The sequence below is a fragment of the Pseudophryne corroboree genome, chromosome 2, assembly GCF_028390025.1.
Source record: "Pseudophryne corroboree isolate aPseCor3 chromosome 2, aPseCor3.hap2, whole genome shotgun sequence".
Lineage (NCBI taxonomy): Eukaryota > Metazoa > Chordata > Amphibia > Anura > Myobatrachidae > Pseudophryne > Pseudophryne corroboree.
The window spans coordinates 39,750,425-39,777,970 of record NC_086445.1 but is presented as its reverse complement, the minus strand read 5'-3'; the positions used below and the strand labels follow the sequence as shown (position 1 = coordinate 39,777,970).

Here is a 27,546-nt window from a genome sequence, read left to right as displayed (position 1 = left end):
ACCAGGCCCTAACTGCGCCCATCTCTGTACCAGGCCCTAACTGCGCCCATCTCTGTACCAGGCCCTAACTGTGTCCATCTCTGTACCAGGCCCTAACTGCGTCCATCTCTGTACCAGGCCCTAACTGCGTCCATCTCTGTACCAGGCCCTAACTGCGTCCATCTCTGTACCAGGCCCTAACTGTGTCCATCTCTGTACCAGGCCCTAACTGTGTCCATCTCTGTACCAGGCCCTAACTGTGTCCATCTCTGTACCAGGCCCTAACTGCTCTCATCTCTGTACCAGGCCCTAACTGCGTCCATCTCTGTACCAGACCTAACTACTTCCATCTCTGTACCAGGCCCTAACTGCGTCCATCTCTGTACCAGACCCTAACTGCTTCCATCTCTGTACCAGGCCCTAACTGCGCCCATCTCTGTACCAGGCCCTAACTGCGCCCATCTCTGTACCAGGCCCTAACTGCGCCCATCTCTGTACCAGGCCCTAACTGCGCCCATCTCTGTACCAGGCCCTAACTGCGCCCATCTCTGTACCAGGCCCTAACTGTGTCCATCTCTGTACCAGGCCCTAACTGCGTCCATCTCTGTACCAGGCCCTAACTGCGTCCATCTCTGTACCAGGCCCTAACTGCGTCCATCTCTGTACCAGGCCCTAACTGTGTCCATCTCTGTACCAGGCCCTAACTGTGTCCATCTCCGTACCAGACCTAACTGCTTCCATCTCTGTACCAGGCCCTAACTGTGTCCATCTCTGTACCAGGCCCTAACTGTGTTCATCTCTGTACCAGGCCCTAACTGCTCCCGTCACTGTATAAGACCTAACTGCTCCCATCTCTGTACCAGGCCCTAACTGCGTCCATCTCTGTACCAGGCCCTAACTGCGTCCATCTCTGTACCAGGCCCTAACTGCGCCCATCTCTGTACCAGGCCCTAACTGCTCCCATCTCTGTACCAGGCCCTAACTGCTTCCATCTCTGTACCAGGCCCTAACTGCTCCCATCTCTGTACCAGACCTAACTGCTTCCATCTCTGTACCAGGCCCTAACTGCTTCCATCTCTGTACCAGGCCCTAACTGCGCCCATCTCTGTACCAGGCCCTAACTGCGCCCATCTCTGTACCAGGCCCTAACTACGCCCATCTCTGTACCAGGCCCTAACTGCTCTCATCTCTGTACCAGGCCCTAACTGCGTCCATCTCTGTACCAGACCTAACTACTTCCATCTCTGTACCAGGCCCTAACTGCGTCCATCTCTGTACCAGACCCTAACTGTGTCCATCTCTGTACCAGGCCCTAACTGCGCCCATCTCTGTACCAGGCCCTAACGGCTTCCATCTCTGTACCAGGCCCTAACGGCTTCCATCTCTGTACCAGGCCCTAACTGCTTCCATCTCTGTACCAGGCCCTAACTGCGCCCATCTCTGTACCAGGCCCTAACTGCGTCCATCTCTGTACCAGGCCCTAACTGCGTCCATCTCTGTACCAGGCCCTAACTGCGTCCATCTCTGTACCAGGCCCTAACTGCGTCCATCTCTGTACCAGGCCCTAACTGCTTCCATCTCTGTACCAGGCCCTAACTGCGCCCATCTCTGTACCAGGCCCTAACTGCTTCCATCTCTGTACCAGGCCCTAACTGTGTCCATCTCCGTACCAGACCTAACTGCATCTATCTCTGTACCAGGCCCTAACTGCGCCCATCTCTGTACCAGGACCTAACTGCTTCCATCTCTGTACCAGGCCCTAACTGCTTCCATCTCTGTACCAGGCCCTAACTGCTCCCATCTCTGTACCAGGCCCTAACTGTGTCCATCTCTGTACCAGGCCCTAACTGTGTCAATCTCTGTACCAGGCCCTAACTGTGTCAATCTCTGTACCAGGCCCTAACTGTGTCCATCTCTGTACCAGGCCCTAACTGCTCCCATCTCTGTACCAGACCTAACTGCTCCCATCTCTGTACCAGACCTAACTGCTCCCATCTCCGTACCAGACCTAACTGCATCCATCTCCGTACCAGACCTAACTGCTTCCATCTCTGTACCAGGCCCTAACTGTGTCCATCTCTGTATCAGGCCCTAACTGTGTCCATCTCTGTACCAGGCCCTAACTGTGTCCATCTCTGTACCAGGCCCTAACTGTGTCCATCTCTGTACCAGGCCCTAACTGTGTCCATCTCTGTACCAGGCCCTAACTGCTCCCGTCTCTGTACCAGACCTAACTGCTCCCATCTCTGTACCAGGCCCTAACTGCTTCCATCTCTGTACCAGGCCCTAACTGCTTCCATCTCTGTACCAGGCCCTAACTGCGTCCATCTCCGTACCAGACCCTAACTGCTTCCATCTCTGTACCAGGCCCTAACTGCTTCCATCTCTGTACCAGGCCCTAACTGCGTCCATCTCCGTACCAGACCCTAACTGCTTCCATCTCTGTACCAGGCCCTAACTGCGTCCATCTCTGTACCAGGCCCTAACTGCTCCCATCTCTGTACCAGACCTAACTGCTCCCTAACTGCTTCCATCTCTGTACCAGGCCCTAACTGCGTCCATCTCTGTACCAGGCCCTAACTGCGTCCATCTCTGTACCAGGCCCTAACTGCGTCCATCTCTGTACCAGGCCCTAACTGTGTCCATCTCCGTACCAGACCTAACTGCTTCCATCTCTGTACCAGGCCCTAACTGCGTCCATCTCTGTACCAGGCCCTAACTGCGTCCATCTCTGTACCAGGCCCTAACTGCGCCCATCTCTGTACCAGGCCCTAACTGCTCCCATCTCTGTACCAGGCCCTAACTGCTCCCATCTCTGTACCAGACCTAACTGCTTCCATCTCTGTACCAGGCCCTAACTGCTTCCATCTCTGTACCAGGCCCTAACTGCGCCCATCTCTGTACCAGGCCCTAACTGCGCCCATCTCTGTACCAGGCCCTAACTGCGCCCATCTCTGTACCAGGCCCTAACTGCTCTCATCTCTGTACCAGGCCCTAACTGCGTCCATCTCTGTACCAGACCCTAACTGCTTCCATCTCTGTACCAGGCCCTAACTGCGCCCATCTCTGTACCAGGCCCTAACTGCGCCCATCTCTGTACCAGGCCCTAACTGCGCCCCTCTCTGTACCAGGCCCTAACTGCGCCCATCTCTGTACCAGGCCCTAACTGTGTCCATCTCTGTACCAGGCCCTAACTGCGTCCATCTCTGTACCAGGCCCTAACTGCGTCCATCTCTGTACCAGGCCCTAACTGCGTCCATCTCTGTACCAGGCCCTAACTGCGTCCATCTCTGTACCAGGCCCTAACTGTGTCCATCTCTGTACCAGGCCCTAACTGCGCCCATCTCTGTACCAGGCCCTAACTGCTCTCATCTCTGTACCAGGCCCTAACTGCGTCCATCTCTGTACCAGACCTAACTACTTCCATCTCTGTACCAGGCCCTAACTGCGTCCATCTCTGTACCAGACCCTAACTGCTTCCATCTCTGTACCAGGCCCTAACTGCGCCCATCTCTGTACCAGGCCCTAACTGCGCCCATCTCTGTACCAGGCCCTAACTGCGCCCATCTCTGTACCAGGCCCTAACTGCGCCCATCTCTGTACCAGGCCCTAACTGCGCCCATCTCTGTACCAGGCCCTAACTGCGTCCATCTCTGTACCAGGCCCTAACTGCGTCCATCTCTGTACCAGGCCCTAACTGTGTCCATCTCTGTACCAGGCCCTAACTGTGTCCATCTCCGTACCAGACCTAACTGCTTCCATCTCTGTACCAGGCCCTAACTGTGTCCATCTCTGTACCAGGCCCTAACTGTGTCCATCTCTGTACCAGGCCCTAACTGCTCCCGTCACTGTATAAGACCTAACTGCTCCCATCTCTGTACCAGGCCCTAACTGCGTCCATCTCTGTACCAGGCCCTAACTGCGTCCATCTCTGTACCAGGCCCTAACTGCGCCCATCTCTGTACCAGGCCCTAACTGCTCCCATCTCTGTACCAGGCCCTAACTGCTTCCATCTCTGTACCAGGCCCTAACTGCTCCCATCTCTGTACCAGACCTAACTGCTTCCATCTCTGTACCAGGCCCTAACTGCTTCCATCTCTGTACCAGGCCCTAACTGCGCCCATCTCTGTACCAGGCCCTAACTGCGCCCATCTCTGTACCAGGCCCTAACTACGCCCATCTCTGTACCAGGCCCTAACTGCTCTCATCTCTGTACCAGGCCCTAACTGCGTCCGTCTCTGTACCAGACCTAACTACTTCCATCTCTGTACCAGGCCCTAACTGCGTCCATCTCTGTACCAGACCCTAACTGCGTCCATCTCTGTACCAGGCCCTAACTGCGCCCATCTCTGTACCAGGCCCTAACGGCTTCCATCTCTGTACCAGGCCCTAACTGCGCCCATCTCTGTACCAGGCCCTAACTGCTTCCATCTCTGTACCAGGCCCTAACTGCGCCCATCTCTGTACCAGGCCCTAACTGCGTCCATCTCTGTACCAGGCCCTAACTGCGTCCATCTCTGTACCAGGCCCTAACTGCGTCCATCTCTGTACCAGGCCCTAACTGCTTCCATCTCTGTACCAGGCCCTAACTGCGCCCATCTCTGTACCAGGCCCTAACTGCTTCCATCTCTGTACCAGGCCCTAACTGTGTCCATCTCCGTACCAGACCTAACTGCATCTATCTCTGTACCAGGCCCTAACTGCGCCCATCTCTGTACCAGGCCCTAACTGCTTCCATCTCTGTACCAGGCCCTAACTGCTTCCATCTCTGTACCAGGCCCTAACTGCTCCCATCTCTGTACCAGGCCCTAACTGTGTCCATCTCTGTACCAGGCCCTAACTGTGTCCATCTCTGTACCAGGCCCTAACTGTGTCAATCTCTGTACCAGGCCCTAACTGTGTCAATCTCTGTACCAGGCCCTAACTGTGTCCATCTCTGTACCAGGCCCTAACTGCTCCCATCTCTGTACCAGACCTAACTGCTCCCATCTCTGTACCAGACCTAACTGCTCCCATCTCCGTACCAGACCTAACTGCATCCATCTCCGTACCAGACCTAACTGCTTCCATCTCTGTACCAGGCCCTAACTGTGTCCATCTCTGTACCAGGCCCTAACTGTGTCCATCTCTGTACCAGGCCCTAACTGTGTCCATCTCTGTACCAGGCCCTAACTGTGTCCATCTCTGTACCAGGCCCTAACTGCTCCCGTCTCTGTACCAGACCTAACTGCTCCCATCTCTGTACCAGGCCCTAACTGCTTCCATCTCTGTACCAGGCCCTAACTGCTTCCATCTCTGTACCAGGCCCTAACTGCGTCCATCTCCGTACCAGACCCTAACTGCTTCCATCTCTGTACCAGGCCCTAACTGCGTCCATCTCTGTACCAGGCCCTAACTGCTCCCATCTCTGTACCAGACCTAACTGCTCCCTAACTGCTTCCATCTCTGTACCAGGCCCTAACTGCGTCCATCTCTGTACCAGGCCCTAACTGCGTCCATCTCTGTACCAGGCCCTAACTGCGTCCATCTCTGTACCTGGCCCTAACTGTGTCCATCTCTGTACCAGGCCCTAACTGTGTCCATCTCCGTACCAGACCTAACTGCTTCCATCTCTGTACCAGGCCCTAACTGCGTCCATCTCTGTACCAGGCCCTAACTGCGTCCATCTCTGTACCAGGCCCTAACTGCGCCCATCTCTGTACCAGGCCCTAACTGCTCCCATCTCTGTACCAGGCCCTAACTGCTCCCATCTCTGTACCAGACCTAACTGCTTCCATCTCTGTACCAGGCCCTAACTGCTTCCATCTCTGTACCAGGCCCTAACTGCGCCCATCTCTGTACCAGGCCCTAACTGCGCCCATCTCTGTACCAGGCCCTAACTGCGCCCATCTCTGTACCAGGCCCTAACTGCTCTCATCTCTGTACCAGGCCCTAACTGCGTCCATCTCTGTACCAGACCTAACTACTTCCATCTCTGTACCAGGCCCTAACTGCGTCCATCTCTGTACCAGACCCTAACTGCTTCCATCTCTGTACCAGGCCCTAACTGCGCCCATCTCTGTACCAGGCCCTAACTGCGCCCATCTCTGTACCAGGCCCTAACTGCGCCCATCTCTGTACCAGGCCCTAACTGCGCCCATCTCTGTACCAGGCCCTAACTGTGTCCATCTCTGTACCAGGCCCTAACTGCGTCCATCTCTGTACCAGGCCCTAACTGCGTCCATCTCCGTACCAGGCCCTAACTGCGTCCATCTCTGTACCAGGCCCTAACTGTGTCCATCTCTGTACCAGGCCCTAACTGTGTCCATCTCTGTACCAGGCCCTAACTGCGCCCATCTCTGTACCAGGCCCTAACTGCTCTCATCTCTGTACCAGGCCCTAACTGCGTCCATCTCTGTACCAGACCTAACTACTTCCATCTCTGTACCAGGCCCTAACTGCGTCCATCTCTGTACCAGACCCTAACTGCTTCCATCTCTGTACCAGGCCCTAACTGCTCTCATCTCTGTACCAGGCCCTAACTGCGTCCGTCTCTGTACCAGACCTAACTACTTCCATCTCTGTACCAGGCCCTAACTGCGTCCATCTCTGTACCAGACCCTAACTGTGTCCATCTCTGTACCAGGCCCTAACTGCGCCCATCTCTGTACCAGGCCCTAACGGCTTCCATCTCTGTACCAGGCCCTAACTGCGCCCATCTCTGTACCAGGCCCTAACTGCTTCCATCTCTGTACCAGGCCCTAACTGCGCCCATCTCTGTACCAGGCCCTAACTGCGTCCATCTCTGTACCAGGCCCTAACTGCGTCCATCTCTGTACCAGGCCCTAACTGCGTCCATCTCTGTACCAGGCCCTAACTGCTTCCATCTCTGTACCAGGCCCTAACTGCGCCCATCTCTGTACCAGGCCCTAACTGCTTCCATCTCTGTACCAGGCCCTAACTGTGTCCATCTCCGTACCAGACCTAACTGCATCTATCTCTGTACCAGGCCCTAACTGCGCCCATCTCTGTACCAGGCCCTAACTGCTTCCATCTCTGTACCAGGCCCTAACTGCTTCCATCTCTGTACCAGGCCCTAACTGCTCCCATCTCTGTACCAGGCCCTAACTGTGTCCATCTCTGTACCAGGCCCTAACTGTGTCCATCTCTGTACCAGGCCCTAACTGTGTCAATCTCTGTACCAGGCCCTAACTGTGTCAATCTCTGTACCAGGCCCTAACTGTGTCCATCTCTGTACCAGGCCCTAACTGCTCCCATCTCTGTACCAGACCTAACTGCTCCCATCTCTGTACCAGACCTAACTGCTCCCATCTCCGTACCAGACCTAACTGCATCCATCTCCGTACCAGACCTAACTGCTTCCATCTCTGTACCAGGCCCTAACTGTGTCCATCTCTGTACCAGGCCCTAACTGTGTCCATCTCTGTACCAGGCCCTAACTGTGTCCATCTCTGTACCAGGCCCTAACTGTGTCCATCTCTGTACCAGGCCCTAACTGCTCCCGTCTCTGTACCAGACCTAACTGCTCCCATCTCTGTACCAGGCCCTAACTGCTTCCATCTCTGTACCAGGCCCTAACTGCTTCCATCTCTGTACCAGGCCCTAACTGCGTCCATCTCCGTACCAGACCCTAACTGCTTCCATCTCTGTACCAGGCCCTAACTGCGTCCATCTCTGTACCAGGCCCTAACTGCTCCCATCTCTGTACCAGACCTAACTGCTCCCTAACTGCTTCCATCTCTGTACCAGGCCCTAACTGCGTCCATCTCTGTACCAGGCCCTAACTGCGTCCATCTCTGTACCAGGCCCTAACTGCGTCCATCTCTGTACCTGGCCCTAACTGTGTCCATCTCTGTACCAGGCCCTAACTGTGTCCATCTCCGTACCAGACCTAACTGCTTCCATCTCTGTACCAGGCCCTAACTGCGTCCATCTCTGTACCAGGCCCTAACTGCGTCCATCTCTGTACCAGGCCCTAACTGCGCCCATCTCTGTACCAGGCCCTAACTGCTCCCATCTCTGTACCAGGCCCTAACTGCTCCCATCTCTGTACCAGACCTAACTGCTTCCATCTCTGTACCAGGCCCTAACTGCTTCCATCTCTGTACCAGGCCCTAACTGCGCCCATCTCTGTACCAGGCCCTAACTGCGCCCATCTCTGTACCAGGCCCTAACTGCGCCCATCTCTGTACCAGGCCCTAACTGCTCTCATCTCTGTACCAGGCCCTAACTGCGTCCATCTCTGTACCAGACCTAACTACTTCCATCTCTGTACCAGGCCCTAACTGCGTCCATCTCTGTACCAGACCCTAACTGCTTCCATCTCTGTACCAGGCCCTAACTGCGCCCATCTCTGTACCAGGCCCTAACTGCGCCCATCTCTGTACCAGGCCCTAACTGCGCCCATCTCTGTACCAGGCCCTAACTGCGCCCATCTCTGTACCAGGCCCTAACTGTGTCCATCTCTGTACCAGGCCCTAACTGCGTCCATCTCTGTACCAGGCCCTAACTGCGTCCATCTCCGTACCAGGCCCTAACTGCGTCCATCTCTGTACCAGGCCCTAACTGTGTCCATCTCTGTACCAGGCCCTAACTGTGTCCATCTCTGTACCAGGCCCTAACTGCGCCCATCTCTGTACCAGGCCCTAACTGCTCTCATCTCTGTACCAGGCCCTAACTGCGTCCATCTCTGTACCAGACCTAACTACTTCCATCTCTGTACCAGGCCCTAACTGCGTCCATCTCTGTACCAGACCCTAACTGCTTCCATCTCTGTACCAGGCCCTAACTGCGCCCATCTCTGTACCAGGCCCTAACTGCGCCCATCTCTGTACCAGGCCCTAACTGCGCCCATCTCTGTACCAGGCCCTAACTGCGCCCATCTCTGTACCAGGCCCTAACTGTGTCCATCTCTGTACCAGGCCCTAACTGCGTCCATCTCTGTACCAGGCCCTAACTGCGTCCATCTCTGTACCAGGCCCTAACTGCGTCCATCTCTGTACCAGGCCCTAACTGCGTCCATCTCTGTACCAGGCCCTAACTGTGTCCATCTCCGTACCAGGCCCTAACTGTGTCCATCTCCGTACCAGACCTAACTGCTTCCATCTCTGTACCAGGCCCTAACTGTGTCCATCTCTGTACCAGGCCCTAACTGTGTCCATCTCTGTACCAGGCCCTAACTGCTCCCGTCACTGTATAAGACCTAACTGCTCCCATCTCTATACCAGGCCCTAACTGCGTCCATCTCTGTACCAGGCCCTAACTGCGTCCATCTCTGTACCAGGCCCTAACTGCGCCCATCTCTGTACCAGGCCCTAACTGCTCCCATCTCTGTACCAGACCTAACTGCTTCCATCTCTGTACCAGGCCCTAACTGCTTCCATCTCTGTACCAGGCCCTAACTGCGCCCATCTCTGTACCAGGCCCTAACTGCGCCCATCTCTGTACCAGGCCCTAACTACGCCCATCTCTGTACCAGGCCCTAACTGCTCTCATCTCTGTACCAGGCCCTAACTGCGTCCATCTCTGTACCAGACCTAACTACTTCCATCTCTGTACCAGGCCCTAACTGCGTCCATCTCTGTACCAGACCCTAACTGTGTCCATCTCTGTACCAGGCCCTAACTGCGCCCATCTCTGTACCAGGCCCTGACTGCTTCCATCTCTGTACCAGGCCCTAACTGCGCCCATCTCTGTACCAGGCCCTAACTGCGCCCATCTCTGTACCAGGCCCTAACTACGCCCATCTCTGTACCAGGCCCTAACTGCTCTCATCTCTGTACCAGGCCCTAACTGCGTCCGTCTCTGTACCAGACCTAACTACTTCCATCTCTGTACCAGGCCCTAACTGCGTCCATCTCTGTACCAGACCCTAACTGTGTCCATCTCTGTACCAGGCCCTAACTGCGCCCATCTCTGTACCAGGCCCTAACGGCTTCCATCTCTGTACCAGGCCCTAACTGCGCCCATCTCTGTACCAGGCCCTAACTGCTTCCATCTCTGTACCAGGCCCTAACTGCGCCCATCTCTGTACCAGGCCCTAACTGCGTCCATCTCTGTACCAGGCCCTAACTGCGTCCATCTCTGTACCAGGCCCTAACTGCGTCCATCTCTGTACCAGGCCCTAACTGCTTCCATCTCTGTACCAGGCCCTAACTGCGCCCATCTCTGTACCAGGCCCTAACTGCTTCCATCTCTGTACCAGGCCCTAACTGTGTCCATCTCCGTACCAGACCTAACTGCATCTATCTCTGTACCAGGCCCTAACTGCGCCCATCTCTGTACCAGGCCCTAACTGCTTCCATCTCTGTACCAGGCCCTAACTGCTTCCATCTCTGTACCAGGCCCTAACTGCTCCCATCTCTGTACCAGGCCCTAACTGTGTCCATCTCTGTACCAGGCCCTAACTGTGTCCATCTCTGTACCAGGCCCTAACTGTGTCAATCTCTGTACCAGGCCCTAACTGTGTCAATCTCTGTACCAGGCCCTAACTGTGTCCATCTCTGTACCAGGCCCTAACTGCTCCCATCTCTGTACCAGACCTAACTGCTCCCATCTCTGTACCAGACCTAACTGCTCCCATCTCCGTACCAGACCTAACTGCATCCATCTCCGTACCAGACCTAACTGCTTCCATCTCTGTACCAGGCCCTAACTGTGTCCATCTCTGTACCAGGCCCTAACTGTGTCCATCTCTGTACCAGGCCCTAACTGTGTCCATCTCTGTACCAGGCCCTAACTGTGTCCATCTCTGTACCAGGCCCTAACTGCTCCCGTCTCTGTACCAGACCTAACTGCTCCCATCTCTGTACCAGGCCCTAACTGCTTCCATCTCTGTACCAGGCCCTAACTGCTTCCATCTCTGTACCAGGCCCTAACTGCGTCCATCTCCGTACCAGACCCTAACTGCTTCCATCTCTGTACCAGGCCCTAACTGCGTCCATCTCTGTACCAGGCCCTAACTGCTCCCATCTCTGTACCAGACCTAACTGCTCCCTAACTGCTTCCATCTCTGTACCAGGCCCTAACTGCGTCCATCTCTGTACCAGGCCCTAACTGCGTCCATCTCTGTACCAGGCCCTAACTGCGTCCATCTCTGTACCTGGCCCTAACTGTGTCCATCTCTGTACCAGGCCCTAACTGTGTCCATCTCCGTACCAGACCTAACTGCTTCCATCTCTGTACCAGGCCCTAACTGCGTCCATCTCTGTACCAGGCCCTAACTGCGTCCATCTCTGTACCAGGCCCTAACTGCGCCCATCTCTGTACCAGGCCCTAACTGCTCCCATCTCTGTACCAGGCCCTAACTGCTCCCATCTCTGTACCAGACCTAACTGCTTCCATCTCTGTACCAGGCCCTAACTGCTTCCATCTCTGTACCAGGCCCTAACTGCGCCCATCTCTGTACCAGGCCCTAACTGCGCCCATCTCTGTACCAGGCCCTAACTGCGCCCATCTCTGTACCAGGCCCTAACTGCTCTCATCTCTGTACCAGGCCCTAACTGCGTCCATCTCTGTACCAGACCTAACTACTTCCATCTCTGTACCAGGCCCTAACTGCGTCCATCTCTGTACCAGACCCTAACTGCTTCCATCTCTGTACCAGGCCCTAACTGCGCCCATCTCTGTACCAGGCCCTAACTGCGCCCATCTCTGTACCAGGCCCTAACTGCGCCCATCTCTGTACCAGGCCCTAACTGCGCCCATCTCTGTACCAGGCCCTAACTGTGTCCATCTCTGTACCAGGCCCTAACTGCGTCCATCTCTGTACCAGGCCCTAACTGCGTCCATCTCCGTACCAGGCCCTAACTGCGTCCATCTCTGTACCAGGCCCTAACTGTGTCCATCTCTGTACCAGGCCCTAACTGTGTCCATCTCTGTACCAGGCCCTAACTGCGCCCATCTCTGTACCAGGCCCTAACTGCTCTCATCTCTGTACCAGGCCCTAACTGCGTCCATCTCTGTACCAGACCTAACTACTTCCATCTCTGTACCAGGCCCTAACTGCGTCCATCTCTGTACCAGACCCTAACTGCTTCCATCTCTGTACCAGGCCCTAACTGCGCCCATCTCTGTACCAGGCCCTAACTGCGCCCATCTCTGTACCAGGCCCTAACTGCGCCCATCTCTGTACCAGGCCCTAACTGCGCCCATCTCTGTACCAGGCCCTAACTGTGTCCATCTCTGTACCAGGCCCTAACTGCGTCCATCTCTGTACCAGGCCCTAACTGCGTCCATCTCTGTACCAGGCCCTAACTGCGTCCATCTCTGTACCAGGCCCTAACTGTGTCCATCTCCGTACCAGGCCCTAACTGTGTCCATCTCCGTACCAGACCTAACTGCTTCCATCTCTGTACCAGGCCCTAACTGTGTCCATCTCTGTACCAGGCCCTAACTGTGTCCATCTCTGTACCAGGCCCTAACTGCTCCCGTCACTGTATAAGACCTAACTGCTCCCATCTCTATACCAGGCCCTAACTGCGTCCATCTCTGTACCAGGCCCTAACTGCGTCCATCTCTGTACCAGGCCCTAACTGCGCCCATCTCTGTACCAGGCCCTAACTGCTCCCATCTCTGTACCAGGCCCTAACTGCTTCCATCTCTGTACCAGGCCCTAACTGCTCCCATCTCTGTACCAGACCTAACTGCTTCCATCTCTGTACCAGGCCCTAACTGCTTCCATCTCTGTACCAGGCCCTAACTGCGCCCATCTCTGTACCAGGCCCTAACTGCGCCCATCTCTGTACCAGGCCCTAACTACGCCCATCTCTGTACCAGGCCCTAACTGCTCTCATCTCTGTACCAGGCCCTAACTGCGTCCATCTCTGTACCAGACCTAACTACTTCCATCTCTGTACCAGGCCCTAACTGCGTCCATCTCTGTACCAGACCCTAACTGTGTCCATCTCTGTACCAGGCCCTAACTGCGCCCATCTCTGTACCAGGCCCTGACTGCTTCCATCTCTGTACCAGGCCCTAACTGCGCCCATCTCTGTACCAGGCCCTAACTGCGCCCATCTCTGTACCAGGCCCTAACTACGCCCATCTCTGTACCAGGCCCTAACTGCTCTCATCTCTGTACCAGGCCCTAACTGCGTCCGTCCCTGTACCAGACCTAACTACTTCCATCTCTGTACCAGGCCCTAACTGCGTCCATCTCTGTACCAGACCCTAACTGTGTCCATCTCTGTACCAGGCCCTAACTGCGCCCATCTCTGTACCAGGCCCTAACGGCTTCCATCTCTGTACCAGGCCCTAACTGCGCCCATCTCTGTACCAGGCCCTAACTGCTTCCATCTCTGTACCAGGCCCTAACTGCGCCCATCTCTGTACCAGGCCCTAACTGCGTCCATCTCTGTACCAGGCCCTAACTGCGTCCATCTCTGTACCAGGCCCTAACTGCGTCCATCTCTGTACCAGGCCCTAACTGCTTCCATCTCTGTACCAGGCCCTAACTGCGCCCATCTCTGTACCAGGCCCTAACTGCTTCCATCTCTGTACCAGGCCCTAACTGTGTCCATCTCCGTACCAGACCTAACTGCATCTATCTCTGTACCAGGCCCTAACTGCGCCCATCTCTGTACCAGGCCCTAACTGCTTCCATCTCTGTACCAGGCCCTAACTGCTTCCATCTCTGTACCAGGCCCTAACTGCTCCCATCTCTGTACCAGGCCCTAACTGTGTCCATCTCTGTACCAGGCCCTAACTGTGTCCATCTCTGTACCAGGCCCTAACTGTGTCAATCTCTGTACCAGGCCCTAACTGTGTCAATCTCTGTACCAGGCCCTAACTGTGTCCATCTCTGTACCAGGCCCTAACTGCTCCCATCTCTGTACCAGACCTAACTGCTCCCATCTCTGTACCAGACCTAACTGCTCCCATCTCCGTACCAGACCTAACTGCATCCATCTCCGTACCAGACCTAACTGCTTCCATCTCTGTACCAGGCCCTAACTGTGTCCATCTCTGTACCAGGCCCTAACTGTGTCCATCTCTGTACCAGGCCCTAACTGTGTCCATCTCTGTACCAGGCCCTAACTGTGTCCATCTCTGTACCAGGCCCTAACTGCTCCCGTCTCTGTACCAGACCTAACTGCTCCCATCTCTGTACCAGGCCCTAACTGCTTCCATCTCTGTACCAGGCCCTAACTGCTTCCATCTCTGTACCAGGCCCTAACTGCGTCCATCTCCGTACCAGACCCTAACTGCTTCCATCTCTGTACCAGGCCCTAACTGCGTCCATCTCTGTACCAGGCCCTAACTGCTCCCATCTCTGTACCAGACCTAACTGCTCCCTAACTGCTTCCATCTCTGTACCAGGCCCTAACTGCGTCCATCTCTGTACCAGGCCCTAACTGCGTCCATCTCTGTACCAGGCCCTAACTGCGTCCATCTCTGTACCTGGCCCTAACTGTGTCCATCTCTGTACCAGGCCCTAACTGTGTCCATCTCCGTACCAGACCTAACTGCTTCCATCTCTGTACCAGGCCCTAACTGCGTCCATCTCTGTACCAGGCCCTAACTGCGTCCATCTCTGTACCAGGCCCTAACTGCGCCCATCTCTGTACCAGGCCCTAACTGCTCCCATCTCTGTACCAGGCCCTAACTGCTCCCATCTCTGTACCAGACCTAACTGCTTCCATCTCTGTACCAGGCCCTAACTGCTTCCATCTCTGTACCAGGCCCTAACTGCGCCCATCTCTGTACCAGGCCCTAACTGCGCCCATCTCTGTACCAGGCCCTAACTGCTCTCATCTCTGTACCAGGCCCTAACTGCGTCCATCTCTGTACCAGACCTAACTACTTCCATCTCTGTACCAGGCCCTAACTGCGTCCATCTCTGTACCAGACCCTAACTGCTTCCATCTCTGTACCAGGCCCTAACTGCGCCCATCTCTGTACCAGGCCCTAACTGCGCCCATCTCTGTACCAGGCCCTAACTGCGCCCATCTCTGTACCAGGCCCTAACTGCGCCCATCTCTGTACCAGGCCCTAACTGTGTCCATCTCTGTACCAGGCCCTAACTGCGTCCATCTCTGTACCAGGCCCTAACTGCGTCCATCTCCGTACCAGGCCCTAACTGCGTCCATCTCTGTACCAGGCCCTAACTGTGTCCATCTCTGTACCAGGCCCTAACTGTGTCCATCTCTGTACCAGGCCCTAACTGCGCCCATCTCTGTACCAGGCCCTAACTGCTCTCATCTCTGTACCAGGCCCTAACTGCGTCCATCTCTGTACCAGACCTAACTACTTCCATCTCTGTACCAGGCCCTAACTGCGTCCATCTCTGTACCAGACCCTAACTGCTTCCATCTCTGTACCAGGCCCTAACTGCGCCCATCTCTGTACCAGGCCCTAACTGCGCCCATCTCTGTACCAGGCCCTAACTGCGCCCATCTCTGTACCAGGCCCTAACTGCGCCCATCTCTGTACCAGGCCCTAACTGTGTCCATCTCTGTACCAGGCCCTAACTGCGTCCATCTCTGTACCAGGCCCTAACTGCGTCCATCTCTGTACCAGGCCCTAACTGCGTCCATCTCTGTACCAGGCCCTAACTGTGTCCATCTCCGTACCAGGCCCTAACTGTGTCCATCTCCGTACCAGACCTAACTGCTTCCATCTCTGTACCAGGCCCTAACTGTGTCCATCTCTGTACCAGGCCCTAACTGTGTCCATCTCTGTACCAGGCCCTAACTGCTCCCGTCACTGTATAAGACCTAACTGCTCCCATCTCTATACCAGGCCCTAACTGCGTCCATCTCTGTACCAGGCCCTAACTGCGTCCATCTCTGTACCAGGCCCTAACTGCGCCCATCTCTGTACCAGGCTCTAACTGCTCCCATCTCTGTACCAGGCCCTAACTGCTTCCATCTCTGTACCAGGCCCTAACTGCTCCCATCTCTGTACCAGACCTAACTGCTTCCATCTCTGTACCAGGCCCTAACTGCTTCCATCTCTGTACCAGGCCCTAACTGCGCCCATCTCTGTACCAGGCCCTAACTGCGCCCATCTCTGTACCAGGCCCTAACTACGCCCATCTCTGTACCAGGCCCTAACTGCTCTCATCTCTGTACCAGGCCCTAACTGCGTCCATCTCTGTACCAGACCTAACTACTTCCATCTCTGTACCAGGCCCTAACTGCGTCCATCTCTGTACCAGACCCTAACTGTGTCCATCTCTGTACCAGGCCCTAACTGCGCCCATCTCTGTACCAGGCCCTAACTGCTTCCATCTCTGTACCAGGCCCTAACTGCGCCCATCTCTGTACCAGGCCCTAACTGCTTCCATCTCTGTACCAGGCCCTAACTGCGCCCATCTCTGTACCAGGCTCTAACTGCGTCCATCTCTGTACCAGGCCCTAACTGCGTCCATCTCTGTACCAGGCCCTAACTGCGTCCATCTCTGTACCAGGCCCTAACTGCTTCCATCTCTGTACCAGGCCCTAACTGCGCCCATCTCTGTACCAGGCCCTAACTGCTTCCATCTCTGTACCAGGCCCTAACTGTGTCCATCTCCGTACCAGACCTAACTGCATCTATCTCTGTACCAGGCCCTAACTGCGCCCATCTCTGTACCAGGCCCTAACTGCTTCCATCTCTGTACCAGGCCCTAACTGCTTCCATCTCTGTACAAGGCCCTAACTGCTCCCATCTCTGTACCAGGCCCTAACTGCGTCCATCTCTGTACCAGGCCCTAACTGCGTCCATCTCTGTACCAGGCCCTAACTGTGTCCATCTCCGTATCAGACCTAACTGCATCTATCTCTGTACCAGGCCCTAACTGCGCCCATCTCTGTACCAGGCCCTAACTGCTTCCATCTCTGTACCAGGCCCTAACTGCTTCCATCTCTGTACCAGGCCCTAACTGCTCCCATCTCTGTACCAGGCCCTAACTGCGTCCATCTCCGTACCAGACCTAACTGCATCTATCTCTGTACCAGGCCCTAACTGCGTCCATCTCTGTACCAGGCCCTAACTGTGTCCATCTCCGTACCAGGCCCTAACTGCATCCATCTCTGTACCAGGCCCTAACTGCGTCCATCTCTGTACCAGTCCCTAACTGCGTCCATCTCCGTACCAGGCCCTAACTGCGTCCATCTCTGTACCAGGCCCTAACTGCGTCCATCTCTGTACCAGGCCCTAACTGTGTCCATCTCCGTACCAGGCCCTAACTGCATCCATCTCTGTACCAGGCCCTAACTTCTTCCATCTCTGTACCAGGCCCTTAGTACTGTGCGTGTTAGGCCCTGTGAGGTTTGTGGAAATAATGATACTGTATAAGAACACTTGTCCTCATGCAGACATGTAAGGATGTAACATGTACTTTAGACCAATGGAAAGAAGTCAGAGCGCCACCTGCTGACCAGACATGGAAATGCATCCTCTCATTTTCTGGGTAATGTCATGCTGCGTTTGCAGTGTCTTGGGTAACTGAGCGCATCTCTGGCTCCCAAAATGACAATGAAAAGTCTACTATTTGCCAATACACAATGCAGGCAGCCAGAACACTGAGAATGCATCTGTCCTCTTGGAAGCAGTGACATCCGTGAGATATTAGGCGCACAATGTATTGGTTCTCCTGGGAAGGTCTGTCCGTGTTCCTGTCACTGGCGGTTGGTGTATGCCCTCATGCGTCTCGCCCTGTTAGATATAGACCCATGGCTGTCTCCTCAGCGTGTGTCCCTGCACAGACACGTGATCCCCGGGAGGGAGGGGAAGAGGCCGCTGTGCGGGTTCCACACTCACTCCTGCTTCTGCCTTTCTCACAGGATCTGCTGAAACACACCCCCGAGGAGCACCCGGACCACCTGTGCCTATTAGATGCCCAGAGGAACATCAAGCAGCTGGCAGAGAGGATCAACAAGGGGGTGAGAAGCGCGGAGGAGGCGGAGAGGGACACGCGGATCCTGCAGGAGATAGAAGCCCACATCGAGGGCATGGAGGATGTATGTTATATACTGTCTATATACCCTACCACCCCATATATATATATATATATATATATATATATATATACTCTATCACCCCATACACCACCTATTATATCCCTATCACCCCATATGTTATATACGGTCTGCTATACCCCTACTCTATATACCCTACTACCATATATATATATATATATATATATATATATAAAATACTCTATCAGCCCATCTGTACACCACCTGTTATATACCCTATCACCCCATATGTTATATACGGTCTGCTATACCCCTACTCTATATACCCTACTACCATATATATATATATATATATATATATATATGTGTGTATATATATATATATATATATATATATTTTTTTTTAATACTCTATCACCCCATCTATACACCACCTGTTATATACCCTATCACCCCATATGTTATATACTGTCTGCTATACCCCTACTCTATATACCCTACCACCCCATATACAGTATATACTCTTATCATCCTATACACCACCTGTTATATACCCTATCACCCCATACACCCACTATATGATATACCCTATCACCCTATACACCACCTACGTTTTATATACTGTCTGCTATACCCACACACCCTACTCTGTATACCCTACCACCCCATATATATACTCTTATCACCCTATACACCACATGTTATATACCCTATCACCCCATATGTTATATACCCTACCATCCCATACACCACCTATGTTATATACTGTCTGCTATACCCACACCCCCTACTCTATATACCCTACCACCCCATATATATACTCTATCACCCTATACACCTCATGTTATATACCCTATCCCCCCCTACACCCCATACATTATATACCCTATCCCCCCCTACACCCCATATATTATATACTCTATCACCCTATACACCACCTGTTATATACTCTATCACCCCATACACCCACTATGTTATATACCCTTTCATCCCATACACCACCTATGTTATATACTGTCTGCTATACCCACACCCCCTACTCTATATACCCTACCACCCCATATATATATGCTATCACCCTATACACCACCTGATATATACCCTATCACCCCATACACCCCATATGTTATATACTCACCCCGTACACCACCTGTTATATACCCTATCACCCCATACACCCACTATGTTATATACCCTACCACCCTATACACCACCTGTTATATACCCTATCACCCCATACACCCACTATGTTATATACCCTACCACCCTATACACCACCTGTTATATACCCTATCACCCCATACACCCACTATGTAATATACCCTACCACCCTATACACCACCTGTTATATACCCTATCACCCCATACACCCATTATGTTATATACCCTACCACCCTATACACCACCTGTTATATACCCTATCACCCCATACACCCACTATGTAATATACCCTTCCACCCTATACACCACCTGTTATATACCCTATCACCCCATACACCCACTATGTTATATACCCTACCACCCTATACACCACCTGTTATATACCCTATCACCCCATACACCCACTATGTAATATACCCTACCACCCTATACACCACCTGTTATATACCCTATCACCCCATACACCCATTATGTTATATACCCTACCACCCTATACACCACCTGTTATATACCCTATCACCCCATACACCCACTATGTAATATACCCTACCACCCTATACACCACCTGTTATATACCCTATCACCCCATACACCCACTATGTTATATACCCTACCCCCCTATATACCACCTATGTTATATACCCTACTATCCCATAAACCCCCTACGTTATATACTGTCTGCTAAAGCCACACACCCTACTCTGTATACCCTACCACCCCATACACCCAGCTATTTTATGTCCTCTGTCACCCTATACACCACCTGTTATATACCTTATTACCCCATACACCCACGGTTATATACTCTTTCACCCTATACACCACCTGTTATATACCATATCACCCATACACCCACTGTTATATACTCTATCACCCTATGCACCACCTGTTATGTACCCCATCACCCCATACGTTATATACCTTACCACCATATACACCCCCTATGGGATATACCCTACCGTCCTACATACCACCTATGTTATATGCCCTAGCACCCCAAACACTGCCTATGTTGTATACCCTACCACCCTATACACCCTCTGTTATATACCCTACCATTCTATATATATATATATATATATATATATATACACTGCTCAAATAAAGGGAACACTTAAACAACACAATGTAACTCCAAGTCAATCACACTTCTGTGAAATCAAACTGTCCACTTAGGAAGCAACACTGATTGACAATCAATTTCACATGCTGTTGTGCAAATGGAATAGACAACAGGTGGGAATTATAGGCAATTAGCAAGACACCCCCAATAAAGGAGTTGTTCTGCAGGTGGTGACCACAGACCACTTCTCAGCTCCAATGCTTTCTGGCTGATGTTTTGGTCACTTTAGACAGCTGGCGGTGCTTTCACTCTAGTGGTAGCATGAGATGGAGTCTACAACCCACACAAGTGGCTCAGGTAGTGCAGCTCATCCAGGATGGCACATCAATGCGAGCTGTGGCAAGAAGGTTTGCTGTGTCTGTCAGCGTAGTGTCCAGAGCATGGAGGCGCTACCAGGAGACAGGCCAGTACATCAGGAGACGTGGAGGAGGCCGTAGGAGGGCAACAATCCAGCAGCAGGACCGCTACCTCCGCCTTTGTGCAAGGAGGAACAGGAGGAGCACTGCCAGAGCCCTGCAAAATGACCTCCAGCAAGCCACAAATGTGCATGTGTCTACTCAAACGATCAGAAACAGACTCCATGAGGGTGGTATGAGGGCCCGACATCCACAGGTGGAGGTTGTGCTTACAGCCCATCACCGTGCAGGACGTTTGGCATTTGCCAGAGAACACCAAGATTGGCAAATTCGCCACTGGCGCCCTGTGCTCTTCACAGATGAAAGCAGGTTCTCACTGAGCACATGTGACAGACGTGACAGAGTCTGGAGACGCCAAGGAGAACGTTCTGCTGCCTGTAAAATCCCCCCCATGACCGGTTTGGCAGTGGGTCAGTAATGGTGTGGGGTGGCATTTCTTTGGGGGGCCGCACAGCCCTCCATGTGCTCGCCAGAGGTAGCCTGACTGCCATTAGGTACCGAGATGAGATCCTCAGACCCCTTGTGAGACCATATGCTGGTGCGGTTGGCCCTGGGTTCCTCCTAATGCAAGACAATGCTAGACCTCATGTGGCTGGAGTGTGTCAGCAATTCCTGCAAGACGAAGGCATTGATGCTATGGACTGGCCCGCCCGTTCCCCAGACCTGAATCCAATTGAGCACATCTGGGACATCATGTCTCGCTCCATCCACCAACGCCACGTTGCACCACAGACTGTCCAGGAGTTGGCGGATGCTTTAGTCCAGGTCTGGGAGGAGATCCCTCAGGAGACCATCCGCCACCTCATCAGGAGCATGCCCAGGCGTTGTAGGGAGGTCATACAGGCACGTGGAGGCCACACACACTACTGAGCCTCATTTGGCTTGTTTTAAGGACATCAAAGTTGGAACAGCCTGTAGTGTGTTTTTCCACTTTAATTTTGAGTGTGACTCCAAATCCAGACCTCCATGGGTTAATAAATTTGATTTCCATTGATAGTTCTTGTGTGATTTTGTTGTCAGCACATTCAACTATGTAAAGAACAAAGTATTTAATAAGAATATTTCATTCATTCAGATCTAGGATGTGTTATTTTAGTGTTCCCTTTATTTTTTTGAGCAGTGTATATATATATATATATATATATATATATATATATATATACACACACTCTATCACCCTATACACCACCTGTTCTATGCCTTATCAACCCCATACAGCCCTTATGTTATATACCCTACCATCCCATACACCCCCTACATTATATGCTGTATGTTATATCCACACCCCCTACTCTATATAAGCTACCACCCCATACACCCACTATGTTATATATTCTATCACCGTGTGCACCCCCTTAGTTATATACTCTACCATCCCATACACCCCTAACGTTATATATTCTACCACCCCATACACCTCCTATGTTATATAACCTACCACCTCATACACCCCATGTGATATACTGATCCCCATTGTAATATACTGTACATTCCCAAACAGCTCCTTTGTAATATAGTCTACCTTGCCATACACTCCCTATATTATATACTCTGCCACCCCATACAACCCTTTTGTATATACTGTACCACCACCAAATCACCCCTATGTTATATACTCTACTATCCTAAACACCCCCTATGTTAAATACCCTACCACCCCATACAACCCCTATGTCATATACTTTGCCACCCCAAACACCCCTATGTTATATACTCTACCATCCCATACACCACCTATGTTATATACTGACTGCTATACTCACACCCCCTACTCTATATACCCTACCACCCCATACACCACCTATGTTATATACCCTAAAACCCTATATACTACCTATGTTATATACTCTGCCACCCTATACACCAACTACTGTGTGTCATATACCCTATCATACTATACACCACCTATGTTATATACCCTACCACCTCATACACGCCATATGTTATATATTCTACCACCCTATACACCCCCTATATTATATGCTCTACCACCCCATACACCCTCTGTTATATACTCTACCACCTCATACACTCTCTATGTTATATACATAACCACCTCATACACGCCATATGTTATATATTCTACCACCCTATACACCCCCTATATTCTATGCTCTACCACCCCATACACCCTCTGTTATATACTCTACCACCCCATACACCCTCTATGTTATATACTCTACCACCCCATACACCCTCTGTTATATACTCTACCACCCTATATACTCCCTATGTTATATACCCTACCGCCCGATACACCACCTATGTTATAAACCTTACCACCCTATACACCACCTATGTCATATACCCTACCACCCCATACACCCTGTTATATACTCAGCCACCTAATACACCCCTTATGTTATATATTCTACCACCCCATACACCCCCTATATTATATGCTCTACCACCCCAAACACCGCCTATGTTATATACTCTACCACCCCATACACTCCCTATGTTATATACCCTACCACTCTATATACCACCTATGTTATATACCCTACCACCCCATACACCACGTGTGTTATATACTCTACCACCCTACACCACCTATGTTATATACTCTACTTCCCCAAACACTGCTTATGTTATATACTCTACCACCCCATACACCCCCTATGTTATATACTCTACCACCCCATACACCCCCTATGTTATATACTCTACCACCCCATACACCCCCTTCGTTATATACTCTGCCACCCCATACACCCTCTATGTTATATACTCTACCACCCCATACATCCCCTATGTTATATACTCTGCCACCCCATACACCCCCTATGTTATATACTTTCTCATCCTATACACCCAATATGTTATATACTTTACCACCCTATACAACCCCTATGTTATAAACTCTACCACCCCATATACCCCCTATGTTATATACCAAACCCCTAAGTTATATACCACTGTGCAGGATGCTTACACCAGAGACCACTGTGTGTCACCCTTATAGGGCAATGCTGTAGTCTTTTTCTTTTCTTCCTCAGCTGCAAGTTCCCTTCCGGAGATTTGTGCGGCAGGAGATGGTGGTGGAAGTGGTAAGATCAGCTCCTGGACTGTCTGATGGGTCTCTTCAAATAACTGGAGGAAGGGGTTGTATATGTGGAAAGACACAATGACCCTAACAGTCTGGGAGGGGGGAATTACCAGGGTGTTAGGGGAAAGGATAACTCCACTCAAAGTACAAATCCAGGTGGCCATTAATGGGATCCTTGGGGGAACCCCAATAGTTCACACGGTGGGGTTGGGTGTGGGGGCTGTACCCATTCTGCCACCGGGGGCATATGACATATGGAGAGAAGAGTTGGGGTGTTAGTTGTTATCAGTTCCTTGCAGAGGATCCGCAATGAGCCGGCTGTTAGTCCCTGTGATAGTCCCGCGCGCCTCTAGTCTGACTTAGGACTGATTCAGGTCTTGTTCCTCTGTCACACAGAAAGCTGTCGGGGGGAAGAAGGATCGCTCGCTCTTCCTCTTCACGGATCTCCTCATCTACACCACCTTGAAAAGAAAGTCCGGTTCCCTGCGCCGCAACTCCATAAACCTGTAAGTACCGAAACAGCGAGTTCTAGAGAGCTGCCTGCACTGCTTACCGTGGTCTGCACTGGGGAAGGTGCTCTGCAGGCTTGGGCAACACGTGGCCTTCCAATTGCTGCAGAACAAAGTCTCAGCATGCCTGACAACCTCTGGCATGGCATGCTGGAATTTGCAGTTCCCTTAACAGTTGGGAAGCAGAATGACACCTACTTCATGTCTGTATTAGCTTGAGACATTAGTGACTTGGTTTCGTGACCTCTGGGACTCCAGCAACCAGCAGTTGAGATGGTGGTCATGATATCATGGAAGCCCCGGCTAGAAGCATGGTGGACACGTTGGACTGTTTATTAAAGTTCCACACTTCTCATGTTTACATATATACAGGGAGCAACAATTATGGCAGCGGAGGCCAGTGCTCACCGATCCGCTGCATTTCATAGTGCCACGTCCCTTCCTCCTCATTTGCGGACAGCTGGGGGGGGTGTAATAATTTAAATGCAGGCAGCAAGCGCGGGTCATCCTGACCAGCCGTACCTTACACTGTAGAAGTGGCGGGCAGGTGAGTTTCCTGCAGATTGGCGGTTACATGATACCAAAAGCACAGTAATAATAATAATAATAATATTTATTTAGCTGCTACTCTAAAGCCACTACAGATTGTATTCTGGTGAAAAAGAGCATTTTATTGCAGAATATGCTTCTCTGTCGAAGTATACAGTGACAACCACATGTAAAGCTTCATAACGCTACATGGAGAATTAGACATCAAGATTCTACAGCAGAGAACACTAACGCACCAAAAAGAAGCTATAAGAGTGACACCTTAAGACATAGCGCCACCTACTGTCCCTCCAGAACAGCTGCTCAAGCAGTACTCAGCCGGAAGCTGGTGCTGTACTCAGAGTTTAAGAATGAGCGGGCATCTGGCTGGCATAGGAAGTTACAGAAACTGTTGGACTTTCGCACAGCCAGGAGTGAGGGGCGTTATCGAGGGGGATCCGTATTAAGATTTCCGTTGGTCTTGGCCTGAGCTTCGATGGACACACACCATGGCCAGCAAAGAGTATAAACTGCTATTAACACCTGAGATACCTGATAAGAGTTAAAATTCGTTGCATATGATAAATGGTGCTCCAAGCAATCGGCTCCCAACTGTCCTGTGTTTGAAAATGACAGTTGGGAGCTGATTGGCCGGAGAACCATTTATCATCCACGACAAGTTTAAAAACTTGTTGATAAATCAGCCCAGAAACCACGACGCAGCCTGGGCCCTAGCTGTGGAGCCCTCTCTGGTCATTGTAATAATCTGAGCCCCGGAGGATTATTCCCAGCAAGGGTGTGCGCTGGGGCTACTGGTGTTTACTGGAACCTGACCCTTGCTCACAGGAATTCCCAGCTGGATCTGTAACCTGTGTCTGCAGAGTGACGCACGGGTCCCACACAGAGGTATGTGCTGTCTGCTGCGTATCTGCTACAGTGCAGCACTAAACTTCCCCAGCCATTCATTCTATTTAATGGCTGCTGGCAGCCGGTGTATCGTGATCTGCAGGCTGACAGCGAGTCAGGATTACAACAGAGGAGATTTGTTTTGCTGGGTGATGTCTCGGTAAAAGACAATGGTGGTCATTCCGAGTTGATCGCTAGCAGTTTTTCTCTAACGTCCTAGTGGATGCTGGGACTCCGTCAGGACCATGGGGAATAGCGGGCTCCGCAGGAGACAGGGCACATCTAAGTAAAGCTTTTAGGATCACATGGTGCGTACTGGCTCCTCCCCCTATGACCCTCCTCCAAGCCTCAGTTAGGTTTTTGTGCCCGTCCGAGAAGGGAGCAATCTAGGTGGCTCTCCTAAAGAGCTGCTTAGAAAAAGTTTTTTTAGGTTTAAATCTCAGTGAATCCTGCTGGCGACAGGATCACTGCATCGAGGGACTTAGGGGAGAGATTTCCAACTCACCTGCGTGCAGGATGGATTGGAGTCTTAGGCTACTGGACACTTAGCTCCAGAGGGAGTCGGAACACAGGTCCTCCTGGGGTTCGTCCCGGAGCCGCGCCGCCGATCCCCCTTACAGACGCTGAAGACGGAGGTCCGGAAAGCAGGCGGCAGAAGACTCCTCAGTCTTCATGAAGGTAGCGCACAGCACTGCAGCTGTGCGCCATTGTTGCTACACGTCTCACTGATTCAGTCACGGAGGGTGCAGGGCGCTGCTGGGGGCGCCCTGGGCAGCAATATTAAATACCTTTAGTGGCAAAATAAATACATCACATATAGCCATTAAGGCTATATGTATGTATTTAACCCAGGCCAGTTTTCTTAAAACCCGGGAGAAAAGCCCGCCGAAAAAGGGGCGGAGCTTATTCTCCTCAGCACTCAGCGCCATTTTCCTGCTCAGCTCCGCTGGTGAGGAAGGCTCCCAGGACTCTCCCCTGCACTGCACTACAGAAACAGGGTAACAAAGAGAAGGGGGGCATAATTTGGCGATATTGATATATTAAAAGCGCTTATATCAAAAACAACACCTTCTAGGGTTGTTTATATACATTTATAGCGCTTTTGGTGTGTGCTGGCAAACTCTCCCTCTGTCTCCCCAAAGGGCTAAGAGGGTCCTGTCTTCGATTAGAGCATTCCCTGTGTGGCTGCTGTGTGTCGGTACGTGTGTGTCGACATGTATGAGGACGATGTTGGTGTGGAGGCAGAGCAATTGCCGGTAATGGTGATGTCACCCCCTAGGGAGTCGACACCGGAATGGATGGCTTTAGTTATGGAATTACGTGATAATGTTAGCACATTACAAAAGTCAGTTGACGAAATGAGACGGCCGGAAAACCAGTTAGTACCGGCTCAGGCGTCTCAGACACCGTCAGGGGCTGTAAAACGTCCCTTACCTCAGTCAGTCGACACGGGTACCGACACAGATGAATCTAGTGTCGACGGTGAAGAAACAAACGTATTTTCCAATAGGGCCACACGTTATATGATCACGGCAATGAAGGAGGCTTTGCAGATCTCTGATACTGCTGGTACCTCAAAAAGGGGTATTATGTGGGGGGTGAAAAAACTACCTGTAGCTTTTCCAGAATCAGAGGAATTGAATGACGTGTGTGACGAAGCGTGGGTTAACCCAGATAGAAAACTGCTAATTTCCAAGAAGTTATTGGCATTATACCCTTTCCCACCAGAGGTTAGGGCGCGCTGGGAAACACCCCCTAGGGTGGATAAGGCGCTCACACGTTTATCAAAGCAAGTGGCGTTGCCGTCTCCTGATACGGCCGCCCTGAAGGATCCAGCAGATAGGAGGCTGGAAACTACACTGAAGAGTATATACACACATACTGGTGTTATACTGCGACCGGCAGTAGCCTCAGCCTGGATGTGCAGTGCTGGGGTAGTGTGGTTGGATTCTCTGACTGAAAATATTGATAC

At 52.0% G+C, this 27,546-nt stretch overlaps 1 protein-coding gene across 3 annotated transcripts in view; it reads left to right on the top strand.

The window, feature by feature from the left end:
• The window catches only part of ARHGEF17 (Rho guanine nucleotide exchange factor 17), a 307,648-nt gene that overhangs the window by 236,139 nt on the left and 43,963 nt on the right, over positions 1–27,546 (top strand). For all 3 annotated transcript variants that reach the window (XM_063951204.1, XM_063951202.1, XM_063951203.1), the window contains exons 7-9: positions 17,748–17,924; positions 23,582–23,632; positions 24,028–24,137. In XM_063951204.1, the coding sequence (XP_063807274.1) occupies positions 17,748–17,924; positions 23,582–23,632; positions 24,028–24,137 (338 nt within the window). The remainder of the gene's footprint in view (positions 1–17,747; positions 17,925–23,581; positions 23,633–24,027; positions 24,138–27,546) is intronic.